We start from the raw sequence: 20334 nt of genomic DNA on the forward strand, positions 1-20334 counted from the left end.
TGGAGGAAACGTAGCTCAGACACGCTTTAAGGCTAACAATAAATCTGAAGCATGAATGGAGCCATGGGGGGTCCGCACACTTGTTGTGTGTGTGTGTGTGTGTGTGTGTGTGTGTGTGTGTGTGTGTGTGTGTGTGTGTGTGTGTGTGTGTGTGCGTGTGTGTGTGTGTGTGTGTGTGTATGTGTGTGTTTGTGTGTAATTGTATGTATGTGTGTGTGTGTATATGTGTGTGTTTGTGTGTGTGTGTATATGTGTTTGTATGTATGTATGTGTGCGTAATGTGTATGTATGTATGTATGTATGTATGCGTGTGTACATGTGTTTGCGTGTGCTTGTGGTGGTGGAGAGAGATTGTCCCATGTGGAGTGCACATTCTCCAGAGCAACCGCTTCACAGTCAGAGCCGATTTAATGGCTTCGATGTCCAAACTAGCAGGCTCAACCGTGTGTGTGTGTGTGTGTGTGTGTGTGTGTGTGTGTGTGTGTGTGTGTGTGTGTGTGTGTGTGTGCGCGTGCGCGCTCGTGCGACTTTAACCCATTAACGATAACCAATGATGATTTGTGATGATCTCTCAGTAGCAGCAACCCTTGGAGAAATCAATGCGGACAGAAAGTGTGTGTGTATGTGTGTGTTGGTGTGGATGTGTTTTAATGATGAACAGCTTGGGTGTTGCTCGACTAGGAATGGCTATTGGATATGTGGCACACAGCAATTATACCCAACCAATCAAACCATTTTCATCCGTAAACGAATTGGTAGGTCTGTAAGTGTACATGAACTGGATTGGATGTGTTTTAAAGTTTCCTTAACTCCCAGACAGATTATCCCTTCCCTACCTCTCCCCTCTTAACTATTTAATTTAGTGTGGGAAGACTCTTAGTTAAATTATTAAGTCATTACCATGGAGTCGTTTAGTGAATGCTTCGATCAACAGCGACAGATTTGAGATGAATATAGGAGCAGGTAGGAGCTGCAGGCCAACAGCATGGGAGGTTTAGAACCAAACCCCTCCCTGTTGTTCTCCAGACGGCCCTCATGTTCATAAAGTCTTTGATGAGGAACCAAAGATAGTCTAGCATTTAGATACAGACGATGACAATGCTTTAGCATTTACATTTAAATGCATTGAAACATTTCTAACATTCAAAAATTGTACTAATTCTTTGCACGTTTTCTTTTACTTATCTATAATTTTATTTTATTGTATGACAATATTTATACGTGAAGCACTTTGAGTCTGCCTTGTGTATGAAAAGTGCTATATAAATAAAGTTGCCTTTCCGTGCCTTGCCTTATATTTAGGGCGTTTAGCAAGACGCGTTTATCCAAAGCGACCTACAATAAGTACATTTATCATAAGAAAGAGGAATAACAATATATCTGTCGATGCAGTAAGGATGTTCATAGAACCAAGTGCCAAGCACTGAATCAATGGCTTAACCCATTGCCTGTATACAGCAAAGATAGCTAGGATAAGATGCTACACAATGTTAAGCACTATTTTTAAGTGCAAGTGCTTACATTTAATGCCAGGAAGTACAACATTCAATAAGTGTGTAAGAGCGTTGTGTTGGGGGGGGGGGGGAGGGGGCTATACAGAATCCAGGTGAACTCTGAACAAGTGAGTCTTGAGTATTCTGCGGAAGCTGGTGAGCGACTCATTTCCCATAGATCTGTTTTCAGACAGGAAGTCAGTGTAAAAACTTTATTAGACCGTTTAAGAGTTTTGTATCAAAGGGTTTTTCATAAGACAGCTGTGATTTGAAGACAACACATTCTTCTCTGCTCTCAGGAATCTCTTCGGAAATTGGACACGAGCGAGAGACACACATAATACATTTACGAAGGACTTCAGACATTCTCAGTAGCCCACCACATGTCTGGCACACGATTCTGTAACGGCTTTGATAGTCATGCATTCATTTTGAACCCCCTGATCATCAGGTAATAAAACTACTCTTGCATCGTGGACTCAGGTCCAAGGAAGAGCCACTCCCTTTCTTCACTCATCTCTGGGATTTGTAGTCCTGATTTGTAGTCTTTCTTCCGTCACTCTCTCCTGGTGGGATCGTGCGGGTGGGGCCACTTCCTGGACTGGAAGTAACCCCGGAGTCCCTCCAGGTTGACCGCGGGGAAGTAGGCTCCGATCCGCTTCCGGAGCCACCATTTACCCTGCACCGCGCTTGCAGAGCCCGGAGCAGTGAACTTATAGCGGAAGTGCTCCCCCCTCACCCACCTGAGGGAGGCAGAGGGGGAGAGTGGGGGAGGAGGGAGACGCATGAAGGAAGGGAGGGAAGGAGAGAGAGAGAGAGAGAGAGAGAGAGAGATGTAGATAGGGATGAGGGGAAAGGGGGGAGGGGAGATCAGGAAAGGGAGGGATAGATGGAAGAAAGAGAGAGAGAGATAGGGAGAGAGAGATGAAAAAATAGATAAGGGGGAGGACAACAGAAGGAAAGGGAGGGAGATGGGAGGGAGATAGAGAGAGACCGAAGGGGGATTGTGGTTGAGAAAGAGAGACATGTCACACAAAACATACATTTTTTGCTTACTTATTTTACTGCAGACACTCTCATCCCAATCCACCAATAGTGACTCCAGATTGAGGCAATGAAGGGCGGAGGACATCGAGCCCTCCTGCCACTAGGGGGGGCGGTAGAGCATAAACCAGGAACGCTTACCTGGGATTCTCCCGGCCCTGGAAGGGGTTGTGGTCGAGCAGTGAGAGCACCGTGGTGTCGTTGGCCATCAGACGGCCGGCGATGTGGATCACCCACTCGCTCTGCTCATAGGTCTGGAGGGCCGACGCAAACAGCAGGAGAAGAACGGGGAGAAAGAGTGATACAGGTAGATGGAGAGGGAGAGAGAGACAAGTTAATCATGATTACCAGAATTATGTGAATTTTTATTAATTAAAACATTCAGAGTTTGAATGAAAAAGACCAACCCCTGACAAATGGTTTATCAAGTTAAACACAGAGCTACTGCCCCCCCTGGTGGTCGATATATGGTATAATAACAATAGAGGCGCAGAGACGTAAATTAAGACATAGCCACCAAGCAGAGAAAGAGGAAAGCAAAATAAAAAATGTATTAACTAATTGAGAGGATTGAGTTTACGGCCATCTTTTCTCAAAGGAAACCAGTGATCTTTAGTCTCAGTAATGCTTTGTTCAGGCAGAACTTCTGGAGAAAGACAGCAGAGAGTCTGGACCAGACACCAGCATCTGAAAAAGGCACAGCCATCTCATGTTTCCTGGTTCACTACGGAAACACGGTGTGTAGATGAGGCGTTCAGGACGGTATTTTAATACGAGGAGTTCAGTCGGCACGCTGTTGATTTGAAGCCTTCACAGACACTCTGCTACAGTCTACTGCTGCAGGCCTGGTCTGTGTTCACCATGACCCGCTCGCACGATACCGGCCCCAGTGAGGGCGCCTCTGCGCCTCTATTGTTGTTATACCATATATCGGCCACCAGGGGGGGGCAAAATACAAAGTGAAAGATAGAGCACCCAGATTTGAGCGCGCACACTAACACCACCACTAAACCCTCTCCCCCACCCTCAGCACCAACTGAACCGTCTGACCTGGAAGGCAGCGAACCACATGAGCCAGTCGAGCCTGTAGTGGTAGGGCGAGACCAGGCAGGGTCTGCGGCGGACGTCCCCCGGCTTGCACACGAACTGGTACTCCTCCCAGACCGCCGCCGGGTCCTTGGGGTCCGGGCCCAGCGTGCCCTGGAAGATCACCTCCGTCCGCTCCTTGGTGATGCTGGAGAGGGACGGGGGTAGGGTGGGGTGAAGACGGGGTTAGGAGGGGGGTAGGGTGGGGTGAAGATGGGGTTAGGGTGGGGGGGACCGGGTTATGGTGTGGTTAGGGTTGGGTTAGGGTGGGGGTGACGGGGTTGGGTTAGGCTGGGGTGAGGGTGGGGTTAGGGTGGGGTAACACCTTGAAGGCCCCATGCTGGTAGTTAGGGTTAGGGTCATGAGGTACCCCCTGAGGGCCCGGGGGTCCCTACCTGCCGAAGGCCCCGTAGGTGTTGACGATGCGCAGCGGGTCGAAGGACGTGTTCATCACCTGCTTGGAGCTCAGCAGGTTCATCACCACGGGAACGCTCAGGTAGCCAATCAGGACGCCCAGAGAGACGTTCACCACGCGGCGCACAAGCATACCTGATGGGTGCAGGCGCAGACACACACACACACGCACACACACACACACGCGCACACACACACACACACGCGCACACACACAGACACACGCACACACACACCACATGTTGGACTGTAGTAGAGCTAAGCTGTCTCCTCTTTTCCAAGATGGACAGCATTCAACTCTCACCCATCAGAGGGTCCTTTGATAAGAGAGGCTCATAAATGATGTGCTCGAATCGATGGCAACCAACCTTGCTATCCAACACAGTGAGGGACATTTCGTTAAGTAAATTATATTTTTGGCTATCTGCCACACTCACGTGCGTGCGTGTGTGTGTGCGTGCGTGCGTCGGTGTTAGCTGTACACCTGTCTGGTCACCCTCTTTCCCGGCCACATTAAAACCACGCCGCCGTAAGTCACCTCAGTCGGGCGTGGCTCCCCTAAACACAGACGTTTCTGCGTCACCCAGTGAGTAAGCCGGGCCGCTACGACTCTACTCTATTTTATGACTGTGGCATATGAGCTAACCAGAGCCAAACCCCCCTTAATGGATCCCCAGGGAGCCCTCAGACAGGCACGCCGTGGAAGAATGTAGGACACTCCACGGTTCAGTTCCCTCAGTATGACTGACTGCTGTGTTGCCACCTGTTCTCCCTCTCCCTTCCAGCCGAGGAGCTATTACGGACCCCGCCTCCAACCCCCTCCGTCTCTCTGTGGTCCTGCTGGCTACCTCCGCAGCCCAGGTGCTAATCCCCCACAATCCCCTCTGTCACGTCTGGACTGCAGGCCGCCCCAGACAGACGTGTCCAGCTGCTGGATATAACACAAGAATATCATCTCTCCGGGGACTTCACAAATATGACTGAACAAATGCTTGTGTATTGTTCTAAAATAACTTTGACCAAGTCCATGACTTGTAAGTACGTGATTGAGTGCACACAGAGTGAAATATTATTATATTGAGTGAGTGAGTGAGTGAGTGAGTGAGTGAGTGAGTGAGTGAGTGAGTGAGTGGGGGAGTGAGTGAGTGAGTGAGTGAGTGAGTGAGTGAGTGAGTGAGTGAGTGAGTGAGTGTCAGTGAGTGTGAGAGTCAGTGAGTGCGGTGAGTCAGTGAGTGAGTGGGGCGATCTGGTGAGTGAGTGAGTGAGTGAGTGAGTGAGTGAGTGAGTGAGTGAGTGAGTGAGTGAGTGAGGTGAGTGAGTGGAGCGAGCTGGTGAGTGAGTGAATGGGTGAACGGGGGGGGGGGGGGGTACCTCGGGTGGGTTTGGGGGTCCGCCCCTCCCGGCCCTCTGCCTGGATCTCCAACACGGCCTTCCTGACCCCGCCCTTCGAGCCGAACAGGAAGCCCAGAGAGGCGTCGTCGAAGCAGGCCAGACTGGGAACGATGGTCAACCAGTTGAGGAAGCTCAGGTTCCCGCTGATGATCAGCATCACCTGGGAACAGGGAGAGCAGAGCCACGGTCACTACTGGATAGTGAGTGGGAAAAGGGTTTGTTTAAGCACCACAGCGTGAGCCAATGATTGAGGCTAACCAGCCTGACAGACTGGAAAGAAAAAGCCAAGTGAAATCTGGGCTTTGACATTTGTATATGCCATGATACATGTTGTTAAGTTACAGTTAGGAAAACAATTCCAACGAAGACTTTGCAACAACATTTGGGTTCTCTTTAACCTATTCCATCTGTTGGGTTATATAACCATTTGGTAGATTCCCCTTTGTGAGGAGTGAGAAGATCTTTCATGTACCTCCATCTGTTAAAGTAATAAGTCTTCGAAATGCAGTCCCAATAAGCCCCATAAGTACCCCCAGAATATGAATCAATGATGAAGCAGCCGACACTTTAAATCCCTGAAACGTCAAACGCTGCAGGCAGATTCAAACAACAGCAAAACAACCTATGGACGCTAGAGGCGTGTGATCAAGTTTAACCAGGCCAAATTCAACTTCTGTATGCATGATGTGTGTATGCATACGCATGTGTTTGCGTGCCTTGATAAGTGTGTTTTGTACAATAAATATAACATATGGTTATGAGTTCAAAATACCATCTAAACCGTCTCAGGGTTAAAATTTAAGTTTAAATTATGGCATCAGACAAAAATTTCTTTATCCTAGCTATCTTTGTTGTATACGGGGCATGAGTTAACCTAGAGATTGTTTGTGCTTGGCACTTGGTTCTATGAACATCCTTACTTTACCGACAGAGATAGTTTATTTTCTTCTGACAAATGTGCTAATTGTAAGTCTCTTTGAATAAAAGCGTCTGCTGAATGCCCTAAATGTTAATATAAAACCAGTCTTCCTATCCCTCTGACGTTTCCTATTTTCATCATTTTAAGGCTGTATCTTCAAGTTGTAATTAATCTAGACTTTAAAACTGGTAATCAGGTTCTGTAATCATGCATGTCCTGCCTCATCTTTAGGCACGAAGTGTCTCACATTCATTTGTGATCCAAATAAACACTCCCATCTTCTTGCAACCACAAGATAAGCATTGCCTAAAGATGGGGAAAGATCTGGTTCTTTTCTCAGGTAGATCTCCTGACGACAGCCATGAGAGAGGATGGAGGACGAGGACAGGGAGCTGCTCCCAGCCGATGTCAGGATCGCAGATTCGCTCACCAGCTTCCGCAAAAGACTCAAAACTCACCTGTTCAGCGTTCACCTAGACTCTGCATAGCCATCAAGCCCCTCCCACCCACCATTGTTTGCACGTCTTTGCACTTAATGTACACACTTATTGTACGCACTTAATGAACGTTGTATTTATTCGTAGTACTTAATTGTGTAGCATCTGAAGTAGCTGCTATCAATGCTGTATACGGGGAATGGGTTAGCCTAGTGATTGCTAGTACTTGCACTTGGTTCTATGAAGTGCAGTGACGGGGACACTGTGCTGTGGAAGGCGCCGTCCTTCGGAGGAGACGTAAAACCGAGGACCTGACTCACTGAGGTCATAAAAGATCCGAGGGCACTTATCGCAAAGAGTAGGGGTTTCCCCGGGTGTCCTGGCTAAACCTGCCCAAACAGGGTAATTCAATCTGGCCCCCTAATCATCCCCCTGTATAATTGGCTTATTCATTAATGGCACTGATTGGCTGCAGATTGGCTGCCGTGCATCACCCAAGTGGGTGCTACACACTGTGGTGGTGAGTGAGGTTCCCCCCCCCTTCACAGTAAGTTCTTTGAGTTCCCAGAAAAATAAAAAGCGCTATATAATTTAAATGAATTATTATTATAATTATTATGAAGATCTTTACTTTACAGACAGCGATATATGGTTTCACTTCTTTTGACAAGTGTACTTATTGTAAGTCGCTTTGGTTAAAAGCGTCCGCTACACGCCCTGAATGTGAGTGTGGAGGCACCTGGAAGAGGATCTGCGCGCCCCCGTTGAGCAGGCGCAGGCGGCGGCCCAGGAAGGTGCAGAGCGGCAGCAGCAGCTCGACCACGTGGTTGGAGACGACCTCGAAGCGGTGGAACCACCAGGGGGAGCGGTGCAGGTAGTAGGACAGGGGGTTGGGGACGGGCTGCGTCTGGACACACGGACGGGGGAGGGGACAGACAGGTGGACAGACAGGGCGGGGGACAGACAGGACGGGAGACAGACAGGAGAGGGGGGACAGACAGGACGGGGGACAGACAGGACAGGGACAGACAGACAGGACGGGGGACAGACAGGTGGACAGACAGGGCGGGGGACAGACAAGGCGGGGGACAGACCGGACGGAGGACAGACAGGTGGACAGACAGGACGGGGGACAGACAGGACGGGGGACAGACAGGTGGACAGACAGGACGGGGGACAGACAGGTGGACAGATAGGACGGGGGACAGACAGGACGGGGGACAGACAGGACGGGGGACAGACCGACAGGAGAGGGGGGACATACAGGACAGGGGACAGACAGGACAGGGGACATACAGGAGAGGGGACAGACAGGGTGGGGGACAGACAGGACAGGGGACAGACAAGACAGGGGACAGACAGGACAGGGGACAGACAGACAGGAGAGAGGGGACATACAGGAGAGGGGACAGACAGACAGGAGAGAGGGGACAGACAGACAGGAGAGAGGGGACAGACAGGAAAGGGTACAGACAGGACGGGGGACAGACAGGATGGGGGAAAAGCATTTACATTTACGTTAACGTTTACATTCAGGGCGTTTAGCAGATGCTTTCATCCAAAGCAACTTACAATTAGTACATTTGTCAGAATAAGAGAAACGACATCTCTATTAGTTATTATTTATTGGCAATAAATGTAGTTCATGAACACAGTCTGTGTGTGTGTGTGTGTGTGTGTGTGTTTGTGTGTGCGTGTGTGCCTGAGGAAGGTTTATTTGTTGGGCTCTGGTTCAGTATTTCCTTACCTAAATAAAGACAGATTGTTTTTAGAGGAAGGCCACTCCTTTAAACAACAACAATGTAGACAGGCCAGGGTGTGTGTGTGTGTGTGTGTGTGTGTGTGTGTGTGTGTGTGTGTGTGTGTGTGTGTGTGTGTGTGTGTGTGTGTGTGTGTGTGTGTGTGTGTGTGTGTGTGTGTGTGTGTGTGTGTGTGTGGACAGATTTGTAGTTGCCTATTTACGGCGGAAGAGATGTACATCCAAATAAGAATAAGAAGAAAACAAAAATAATGAACAGAAAGTAAAAATATAACTTTGAAAATACAGTCAGTGTTTCACCCTATATGCTCTCTGAATGGAGTTAACAAAAAATAGAACAAATCATGAGCTTTAGTGCATCCTCATCCTCATCCAGAAAAAAAACCTGCACCCTCAAATAGCCCAACAACCACACCTAGCCAGGTAGCCAAACAACAACACCTAGCAAGGTAGCCAAACAACCACACCTAGCCAGGTAGCCAAACAACAACACCTAGCCAGGTAGCCAAACAACAACACCTAGACGGTCAGCCAGACACCCACACCTAGCCAGGTAGCCAAACAACAACACCTAGCCAGGTAGCCAAACAACAACACCTAGCGAGTTAGCCAGACAACCACACCTAGACGGTCGGCCAGACACCCACACCTAGCCAGGTTAACCGACAAAAACATTACTAGACAGTAAATCACTGCCCAACGTCTGGCTGCTTACGGTCGTCTGGTTAGTTTGGCTGCTTGCCGAAAAAACCTAGCCTGCTAGCGAGTGAGCTAGATACCGCAACGACCATCCAAATGAACGTACACAAACAGAACCCAGGAGCCCAGACCAAAAATACAAAATACAGAGAGCCGCACAGACCACTCCAATACGGGAGGGGCTCTGAAAGCAAGCAGTGTGTCAGAGGGACTTAGCAGCCCCTCACCTGGCGCCACCCGCATCCGGTGGGGTTGTGTGTGTGTGTGTTTGTACTAGTGTGGGTGTATAGGTGTACACTTGTGCGTGTATACACGTGTCTGTACATGTGTGTATGTGTGTTTACACGTGTATGTGTGTGTACACGTGTGTGTTTTTGTGTGTGTGGATGTGTGTGTGTGTGTGTGTGTGTGTTGACTGACGGTAAGTGAGGTTGGTCGCTCCCTTGGACGAGGAGACAGAGCCACCATGGAGCCGTTGCTAATGGGCCTCGCTGCTGACGTTTCCCGCCCAAACCCGAAGCGCGCGTTCCCATATAATCTCATTTTAGACAGCGGAGGGAAAGAGAAACATGGAGGACTGAAACCAGCCCATTCATGTAAATAAATAAGGGGTTCATTCAACTGCCACCGACATGCTAACTCGCGTAAGCCTCCATTTTAACGTTCTCAATTAGATTTTTAATAATTCCATCGTTTTTAAGCGGTACGTGCGAGTGAAACACCTCAAACTATTACCTGATCGGTACTAAATAGGATCAATTCGACTGAACAAAAAATGTAGTTCTTAATGCGTGTTATTAGAATATAACGTGTAGTAGTTCGACTCATTATTTTGAAATGTAGGAGATCAGGAACCAGCAGGACATCCCAGAGCCTCTCTTCCCTTTCCCGATGCGCTACGATTACAGATGGTATGAGCGAGGGCCATTTTCCAATCCGACCTCATCTAATCTTGGATCAATAGCAGGTCAGACAGGCCTCATTTAAATCACGATAGTGGGCCTGCAGAGGAACAGCTAATGAATAACGATTACAGGAACGACCCCCACAGGGTCAGCAGAGCGGAGGCCAGGATCTCTGACTCACTGCCCACAGATCTAGATTCTGATTACCCGGAGGACATGACTCCAAACTTAAACATAATGACTGGAAGTTGATCTGGATTAATGTATCTGCTGAGTGACTTATCTGCAATGTTCCCACAGAACAGACACAGAAACTACTGAACATTTGGCTTGAAGAAACTTACATACACTTGAAGTGTGTGTGTGTGTGTGTGTGTGTGTGTGTGTGTGTGTGTGTGTGTGTGTGTGTGTGTGTGTGTGTGTGTGTGTGTGTGTGTGTGTGTGTGTGTGTCAGGCGGTGGGTGACACACACACCACCCCACAGGGAAAAAACAAATGGCCAATCAAGTGCCTCTGTGCCAGACAGGTGATTTATAGTGAAACCCCTGCAACAGCGGTTACCGTGGCGGTGGGTTGTCATGGTGACGCCTCTGCCCTGGAGGGATCTCCCTTCTCTATCGTTAGCATTCAGGAGACAACGGCAAGGAAGGAAGGAAGGGAGGGAGGAAGGAAGGAAGGAAGGAAGGAAAAATAAAGAAAAGGAAAGCGACACACAAATGGGGGGATTCTGGGAGAATAGGTTCCTGTGTCGCTCAGAGACAGTGACTCAGGGCCTAGCTGGAATCAATTACAACACAATGACCACGGCTTTGCCATTAGTAGCTTCTTATTGAATCCAAGCATGGGCACTGGAGAGCGCATGTCTGCCATTCTTGTGTTTTCTAGCCGAACCTCCTCGTAAGACCAGGAGCTGAGTCACAATGGAATTTTGTCGGCCGACTAAAGACTACTTTGGCCAAACCCACTCCTCTCCCCTCCTCAGAACTGCAGCAGAACACTGCCGCTGCTGCACGGAGAGTTAAACGTCATGAGCAGCGCTGTACCTTTCAGCAGGCCCAAAGGTGTGTTCCATACCTCGTAGTGGTAGTCCATGCAGGTCAGGTCCCGCCAGCATTGGTCACCTCGGATTTTAATAAGACCCTGCAGAGATGAGGAAATAAAACTCATGTTTACATCTTAATGTGTACATCTTTGTTCATGCTGATGATGATGATGATGATATTTTTGCTGCATCATTTTTAGGCACGGAAGTGTGTCACATTCATTTCTGATCCAATAAACGTTCCCATCTTCTTGCAACAACAAGATAAGCATTGCCTAAAGATGGGGAAAGATCTGGTTCTTTTCTCACAATAACAAGCTTATTTTAAAAGCTAACTAAGAAAGGTTGCAGTTTATTTTAAATTAATGCGATACCACCCATAGGTTGGTGTTGGCTCTCTGAGCGAGTCTTTAAAACAAAACAAACACCAACCCCCGACTATAGAATGGCCCCCATTGGTGGACTCTGCTCAGCATCCAGTCAACAAGGAGTGGTTGTCCCCAACTACCAGCAGCCTCCATCAGGCCCCGCCCGCTGGCCGGATGTTGGGCTTTCTTAATGTTAGTCGCTGTTTGTCCGGTCAGTGTGAAGTACAGCACCTTCAACTTTCACTGGTGCTGAAATAATAAAGTGTTTCCAACTTCAGTAAACAGTATGTTTACACCTGGACATACGGGGGCATGGCCACAAGAGCCAGAAATAAGAAGTATGACGAGAAGAGTGCTGCCAACTCTGTTCTCCTTCTTCTTACCATCAGATATAAATCTGGAGATGGATGAACCATTTCATTCAAATGTGGATGTAGATTGTAGCTAGATTGTAGCTAGATTGTAACTAGACGCTGGCTGCGAAGTGACCAATATAACAGACATTTGTACATCCAATTGGTGACAGAGAGAGAGAGAGAGAGAGAGAGAGAGAGAGAGAGAGAGAGAGAGAGAGAGAGCAAGACACCCTCTGACCATATCTCCTTCCTCTCTCCTTGTTTAAAAAAAAGCAATAGAAAACCGCCAGAGGAAGTGACATCACACACATGGTGTTCTTCACCACACTATAAAAACATGATCAAATATTGTAATTGAACAGAAAATAATAATAATAATAATAATAATAATAATAATGATAATAATAATAATAAAGAGAGAGTGAGAGAGAGAGAGAGAGAGCGAGAGCGAGAGCGAGAGCGAGAGAGAGAGAGAGAGAGAGAGAGAGAGAGACTCACGGCTCCCAGCATGATGCGGACGATGAGCCAGCGGAAGGTCCAGATGGAGATGAGCGAGGGGGGGCAGCGCCGTGGAACACGGGACAGGGACCACACGGGGACCAGGAAGATCGCCAGGAAGCCCGTCTCCAGCAGCTGGCTCTCCCAGCCTGGGGGGGGCGCAGCCCATAGAAAGGGACCGTGTTTGGGGGGGGGGGGGGGGGGGGGGGGGGTACGCGCTGACTCGTGTTGGACAAACCGAGAGACAGTGTGGGAGCAGCTAAACGTTTGTTGGGAATATAACGGATGTCCATTGATCGCCTAATTGGGGAACTCACCTACACTATGGTGGGGCGTTGAACAGAAATCCTGGCTGATTTACAACGCCACATAGACAATGTCAACGATGAACCTAAGGTCTTAGCAAACTTTTCCTTCAGCCCCTAAAGGCAGTCTAGGACTGGGGCTTTCGTTATCGAGCAACAGGTTGGAGCAGAACCTAAGGACGAGCTTATAGTTTAAGGCAGTCAGCGATTTAATTCAAAGAGTATTTACACCGGGGATCCATGTCGTCGCTAGACTGCTTAGAAGGACGATTATAGGAAATTTCCCTACTTCCCTTCCCTATTATAATTCGATAATAATTGATAATAATTATTATTGGTTTGTTATAGGACAGCAGAAGATGCACTTACCAAAGGAGTACCTGTAAAGAAAACACAAAGAGTCAATAGTACATGCTCGCTGTATTTTCATTTGCAATGCAATGGTCGACAACTGTAGGAACGAAAGTTCAGTTTGAACCGCGGTTTGTCATTTTGTACAATACCAGTATGTTATGTTTTCAGTTTTGACAAAATATTCATATTTATATTAAAACATAGGTGTAGGCTGCTTCACAAATATGTTACTCACTGTGTGCGCGTGCGTGCGTGCATGCGTGTTTGTGACAACTGTTGCATCTAAGCACATCTAGGCCTCAGTACTTCAAATTGGTACACATTTAAAACGGTGAACCACCATAAAACATCCACATGTGTGAGTGCGCTCTGGTGCCCCAACAAGTCACTCACCAGAGCTGTCCCACGCTGACCAGGGAGTGGTACAGCACCCACAGGGTGCCCATGATCAACATGTTGGCCGTCCCACTCAGCAGGACCAACCCGGACAGCAGCATCCCCAGCAGGGCGATGGCGGCCAGGTTGCTGTCCATGGCGGTCCAGTCCGTGAACCAGAGGATGGAGGGCGTGTAGGCCAGCGCGGCCGGCCCGATCTTCCCCCCAACGTAGGTCTTGACGCTCTGAAGGTAGGCCTGGCACGGCATCAGCCCCCTCTCCCCGATCAGCTGGCTGTTCTGCTGGTAGGCCACGGCGAACGCCACGACTGGAGAGAGGAGAGGGGAGGAGAGGAAGGAGGAGAGAGGAGAGGGGAGAGAGGAGGAGAGGAGAGGGGAGGAGAGGAAGGAGGAGAGAGGAGAGGGGAGAGAGGAGGAGAAGAGAGGAGAGGAGAGGGGAGGAGAGAGGAGAGGGGAGAGGGGAGAGAGGAGAGGAGAGAGGAGAGAGGAGAGAGGAGGGAGGAGAGGAGTGGAGTGGAGAGCAATGGAGGAGAGAAAAGAGAGGGGAGGAGAGGAGGGGAGAGAGGAGAGGAGAGGAGAGGAGAGGAGAGGAGAGAGAGGGGAGAGAAGGATAAGAGGAGAGAAGATGAGAAAGTGGAGAGAGAGGAGGGGAGAGGGAAGAGAAGAGGAGAGAGGAGAGCGAGAGAGGGGAGAGGAGAGACAGGAGAGGAGAGGGAAGGGGAAGGAGGAGAGAGGAGATAGAGAGAAAGAGGTGGAGAGGAGAGGAGAGAGGAGAGGGGACAGAGGAGAGGAGAGAGAAAGGCTGACACTCGGTGGACTGTTGTTGAGTTCTAATGCAAATTCAGTTTTTAACCAAATACAAATAATGTGGCCTTAAGTGAGATTAACAAATAAAACCTATGGAAATGTTACATATTATTATCATGCTATCCTCATCATATCTTATCATCCTAATATTTAAATCCAGTATTAGGCCTACTGCTAATATTAAAATACTTATACATAATATTATGAGTACAATAGTGTTAATATTTACAATAATGCTAATTCGTGATAGTTGACATGGTATTAATTATAGCATTATTAATGGGAGTCATGTTAAAGGCAGTGTCGCCTCACAGTAGATGAAGGCAGTGGCTCGCAGTAGAACTATTCTGGTTAACCAGTAGGTTCCTGTCTGCAGAGCGCAGCCCGAAGCCTCGCGGTGCTTTGTCTCCTCTCGGTCCTCATCATGAGGCTCCTTGCTGTCAGGTAAGCCGCTTCCAGCCTGGATTGTATCCACACGTCTTCTTCTTACCGCGCTCTCTGAACTTTCACTGGGTGCCGCCATGTTGAAAGGACTCCGACCGTCACGTGAGTAAACAAAGCAGACACTTCTCGCGAGAGTGGAGTGAGGTGGGAATCTAACGAGACCTTTTGCGACCCAATCATAAAGATTTTTTTTTGTTGTTGCAGATTCTGACTTCTCAGTGTTAAAAAGTATATCACACATTCACAACTTTGGTAAATATTTGTTCATATTATAAATGTATATGAACAACACATATTGTATATCATTAATGCTGTTAAAAGGCACCGATTTGTAATCGCTTATTAAAGCTGCGTTAAATGTGTCTATTTGGATTTTGCATTCAATACTAATGTAAAACGTAATTATAATTGGACCGATAAAAAAGGTAGAATCTCTATTGATCTAAGGAGAAGCTAAGTGAAGAATATTTATTAGAAAAACAAAAAGTTAACTGGAGGATAATCATTGTTTTCAACAAGGTCTTATTGACAGACGGATGAGGGCCATCCAGTTATGAGGCTGTTCATCAAAGTGAGACTCATCTGTGTTGACGGCTCTGATGCCTCCTCCTCTCGACCCTTAAACTAAACCGAACAAACCAACACTAAAACCTCATTTAGAAGTGAGCAGGCTGAAGCCAAGGGCGGGAGGGGGAGTGGTGGAGAATTACCAGTCCAGATGACGAGGGAGAGAGGCCTCAAGAGTCTGAGTAGTGCGTAATGATGCTGGTGCAGGATGGAAACCACGCGACACACATCGCAGTGTCCTCCGGAGACAGTCCAGTTCACCCGGGTGGTGCGTCGTTGCCGCGTTCTTGGAGAGACCCTCGGGATTTCGGGTTACATTACGCGCTGTTTTAACAGAGTCAAATATGACCGAGGACAGCGCCAACCACCTGACCGATCAGCCACCTAGCCCCGGGGCTGGCAGCGTCGGACCCCCGTCCCACCACGGCTCAGACTCTGGACCCCCGATACCTGCCGCGAAGTCCGACGGAACCGCGCCAATTACGCACACAGCAGAGCGCTGTCCGGAGGGGGGCGATCGGCGGGTCCCGACCTGTATCCGCGACGCCGTGTCGCAGGTGCTGAAGGGGTACGACTGGTCGCTGGGGCCCATGTGCGCCCCGCGGGGGGAGAGGGGCCAGAGGAGCCGGACGCATGTGAAGCGGCCCATGAACGCCTTCATGGTTTGGGCGCAAGCCGCGCGCAGGACGCTGGGGGGGCAGCACCCTAACCTGCACAACGCGGAGCTCAGCAAGACCCTGGGGAGAGTCTGGCGGTAAGCAGGTCACCGGGGGGACGGTCGATTAACGGTGGAGATGAGCATCAAACGCGTAAAGGCTAAAAACTATCACAATATTGCTCCAACCATAAATTGTTCGTACATCTGAATTGTAATTTGGAATTTTCTGGACGTGTTTCATGCAAGTAAAGCAGCGGGGATATCGTTTAAGTTAAAACAATTTAACCTTCTTATTTATTGCATTATATTGTACTGTTCCCGGTATTTCGTAATGGATATGTTTCCTAATATGCAGAATCAAAAGATGTGTATCCAATCAGAAATATGAAACCTTTCCTTACGACTACTGCCAGTGGTTTCTTTCCTATTCACGACTAAGGTCCCACACGACGTGGAAAGAGTTGATCTACTGATAAATCCACTCCAGTAGAAACAGCCAACCGTCATGTATTATAGTATTACTATTTAAGTAGAAGTTAATTAATTAATAGTAGGCCTAGAATAATTAAAAAGTAACCGCTAGTTCGATCCACGGAGTGTCGAGGAGTCCCTGAGCAAGACTCCTCACCCCAACTCCTCCTGACGAGCTGGCTGTCACCTTGGTGGTTGACTCCGTCGTTGGTGTGTGAATGTGGGTCAATGTTGCAAAGCACTTTGAGCGGCCGCTGGTTAGAACAGCGCTGTATGAATGCAGTCCATCTGAGTCCCGGTCCGTGGCCTCACCGAGCCCTGTCCCCCAGCCTGCTCTCAGAGGGAGAGAAGGGCCCCTTCCTGGAGGAGGCCGAGCGTCTGCGGCTCAAACACCGGCGGGACCACCCGGACTACAAGTACCAGCCCCGCCGCCGCAAGACCGCCAGGACCGACCCGGACCCGGGGGCCGCCTCCAAGACCCCCAGGACCGCCCTGCACAGGAAGACCCCCCCGGAGAACCCCCCGCCGGGCCTGACCTCCTACAAGACGGAACCGGGACGGAGCGGACTGAGCGGGCTGGGAGACCCCCTGTTCTACTCAGACAGACACGGTGAGGAGGGTCAGACCAGAGGGGGAAGACAGGTCGGGATGAGGGGAGACAGGTCGGGATGAGGGGAGACAGGTCAGGATGAGGGGAGACAGGTCAGGATGAGGGGAGAAAGGTCGGGATGAGGGGAGACAGGTCAGGATGACAGGAGACAGGTCATGATGAGGGGAGACAGGTCATGATGAGGAGAGACAGGTCAGGATGAGGGGAGACAGGTCATGATGAGGGGAGACAGGTCATGATGAGGGGAGACAGGTCAGGATGAGGGGAGACAGGTCAGGATGACAGGAGACAGGTCATGATGAGGGGAGACAGGTCATGATGAGGAGAGACAGGTCAGGATGAGGGGAGACAGGTCAGGATGACAGGAGACAGGTCATGATGAGGGGAGACAGGTCATGATGAGGGGAGACAGGTCGGGATGAGGGGAGACAGGTCGGGATGAGGGGAGACAGGTCATGATGAGGGGAGACAGGTCAGGATGAGGGGAGACAGGTCGGGATGAGGGGAGACAGGTCGGGATGAGGGGAGACGGGTCAGGTTGAGATCTAAGCATCCAAATACAAAATAAACATCTGTGTCTAAAGCAACCCACCTCTGCATCATCAATAGTGGTGATCATTAGGAATAAAACAAAGCATCAAACCCGTCTCCCTCTAGATCAGTCTGATGAGGGGACCAGTGGGTTACAGGTACGTGTGTGTACGTGTGGGTACCTGTGTGTACTTGTGTGCGTGTGTTTACCTGTGCGTACCTGTGTGTACCTGTGTGTGTATGTGTGTGTTGATGACCTTTCGACCCTTTCTCTGCCGCTTCCAGGGCCGCCACTGGGGGGCCCTTTGACCCCGCCCACAACCCCTAAGAAGGAGCAGGCGTGGCCTTATCCCGAGGACCCGCCCCGGCCCCTAGAGGCGGGCCCCGACGGCGCTGGGGGCCCGGGGCCTCTCGACTTCAGCCACCTGGACGTCTCCGAGCTGAGCGGCGACGTCATCGGCTCCATGGGGGAGGGCTTCGACGTCCGCGAGCTGGACAGGTACCTCCCCCCGCCGTACGGCCCCGGGCCCCCACCGGCCCCCCAGGACCCCGCTCCCGGGGCCCACGTCCTGCCCTCGTACGCCCAGTCCTTCCCTCTGATCGACCCCTCCAGCTGGGCCCTGAAGGGGTCCAGGACACGCCCCTTCACCTCGTCTCCCTCCTCCTCCTCCTCCGCCACCGGAGACGGCGTCCCGGGCGGCGAGGGGCGGGGCGGTGCGCCGAGGGGGCGGAGCATCAAGACGGAGCCGATGAGCCCGGAGCACTGCTCCTCCTCCTCCTCCTCCTCTCTGGTTTCCCTGCCACCCCCACTGCCACACACCTCCCTATCCACCTCCACCTTCACCTCCTACACCTCCTCCACTTACTCCTCTTTGTTTTCCCTACAACCCTCATCACCGCACGCCTCCCTCTCCTCCTCCTCCTCCTCCACCTCCTCCACCTCCTCCTCCTCCTCCACCTCCTGCAGACCGCATGAGCCCACCGAGCTGCAGAGCTCCACGGGGGGTCTCTACAGCGCCCGGGTCGGTCCCTGGACCCCCGCAGGGCTGTACCCCCACCACCAGCACCACCCCTTGTTCCAAACCCCGTTGCCGCGGGGGCCGTACGCTGTTGCCGCGACGACGAGGACGGCGGCAGAGGAATCCGCATTCGGCGGCCCTGCATCGACGTCCTGGGAGCCGCCCTCAGCGGCGGTCTATTCCTCGCTCCCCCCCCCCCCGTGAGAGAGGGAGTGACAGTGACAGGCTTTTATTTTGAAAATTAAGATTGTTATTTTATAATTTCATCATATATATCACTTTCTCTTCGAAGTACGGACAGACCATACCATATGTCGGTCGTATGTAGTACACACCTTCCCAACCTCTCCCAAGTAGTACACACACAGATACAGACACGCACAACAGACACACACACATACAAACACAACAGACACACACAACATACACATAGATACAGACACACAGATACCCACAGATACACACACACACACACAGAACAGACACATAGGTATAGACACACACAAAATACACACATATACAGACACACACAACATACGCACAGACACACACAACATACACATACTTGGCTAACCCCAAAATGCTTTCTTACCTTTTCTGTGAATGACTGGTGCATCTGTGATCATACTCATAGTTTAGCCTTCCTTCAAATGTATTCAGAAAATATATAATATAACAAAGATATGTGGTTTAATTTATTTATAAAGATATTCCTCTGTGAGGAAAATATGAAGCTCAAACATGATTTAGCCTTTCTATTTTGTCCAAATGATCTATACAATAATAAACTTTATTTATCTGTATTTTTATGTCCTCTTCCATTCTGTTTTTTTAATTCAGTTCTACAACAATAATTAACCTGTTCTAGTAGGTCTACAAAGTGGGGCTGTCAAACAAGCAGCCGATATTAATATTTGACCCTACTCTCTCTCAGATCAAAGTTGAAACAACATTACTTTATTATAATGTTATAAACGATATCCTCATTAATGTGATCATTAGTTATTTATCGATATTATTCATTATTCTATATTAGTTTCTATCTCTGTGAGGAGATTTACCTGAATTATGGAAGACAATTCATAACGGTCTTACAATTCAAACTGATTCTAATGTGAGTCAGCAGGTACTAATTAGGGTTATAGTTTAGCGGTTATGTTCATCATCGCATAGTGCCCTGAGGCTGTCACACTATTACATTAAATAAAATTATCCAATCAAACTAATGAGACGTGGGTTAGTAACAGTAAGAGAGGCCCCATACACTGAAGGCCTGTGTCTTTCTCTGTGTACCACCATGATGTAGAGTAGTTAAAGATGCAGCTCTTGTAGATTTCTGTAAACAAAAAGACGCCATAGGCTTTAGATCCATTGAGAGACAAGAGTTGGCCTTTAAAAACACATCTCCTAAAAGACTTCCTGAGTGGCCAATGATACTCAGAGGCTCCCTGTCTTCGGAGTTTCCCATGGCAACCCGGTTGCCAACGACAACGTGTCGGCCAGACAGAGACAGACTGGTCCGTTGTTTCCCGTGATTTCATAAGACTCTGGAGCTCCGGTTGGATTTAAATGCCAGATGACGAGACATCAGTTTAGGAATCCAAATCAATTAGGATCTGGGAACCCGACACCGCCACCATAATATAAGAAAATTTGAGACAGGAGCACCACCTACTGGCCGAATAGACTACGTTTCGCTTTTCTACATTTTACTTAACGTTACTAAACAATGTGGTGATGGAAACAGGGCTTTAAAAAACC

At 49.3% G+C, this 20334-nt stretch overlaps 2 protein-coding genes across 2 annotated transcripts; one reads left to right on the top strand and one right to left on the bottom strand.

Moving 5' to 3' along the window:
- Window positions 1-1690: 1690 nt before the first annotated feature.
- On the bottom strand, window positions 1691-14822 carry lmf1 (lipase maturation factor 1). The gene is made up of 11 exons (XM_030340575.1): window positions 14586-14822; window positions 13465-13774; window positions 13087-13097; window positions 12413-12561; window positions 11223-11288; window positions 7525-7692; window positions 5409-5589; window positions 4019-4172; window positions 3588-3771; window positions 2679-2791; window positions 1691-2236 (listed from the first exon to the last, which is right to left on the bottom strand). Exons 1-11 carry the CDS (start codon window positions 14794-14796, stop codon window positions 2050-2052), a joined length of 1734 nt encoding a protein of 577 aa, XP_030196435.1. The 5' UTR covers window positions 14797-14822; the 3' UTR covers window positions 1691-2049.
- Window positions 14823-15385: 563 nt separating this feature from the next.
- Window positions 15386-18777, top strand: sox8a (SRY-box transcription factor 8a). The gene is made up of 3 exons (XM_030340934.1): window positions 15386-16038; window positions 16743-17023; window positions 17840-18777. The coding sequence occupies exons 1-3, from the start codon at window positions 15629-15631 to the stop codon at window positions 18775-18777; spliced, it is 1629 nt and encodes a 542-aa protein (XP_030196794.1). The 5' UTR covers window positions 15386-15628.
- The last annotated feature ends 1557 nt before the right edge of the window (window positions 18778-20334 follow it).

The sequence above is a fragment of the Gadus morhua genome, chromosome 18 (assembly GCF_902167405.1).
Source record: "Gadus morhua chromosome 18, gadMor3.0, whole genome shotgun sequence".
NCBI lineage: Eukaryota > Metazoa > Chordata > Actinopteri > Gadiformes > Gadidae > Gadus > Gadus morhua.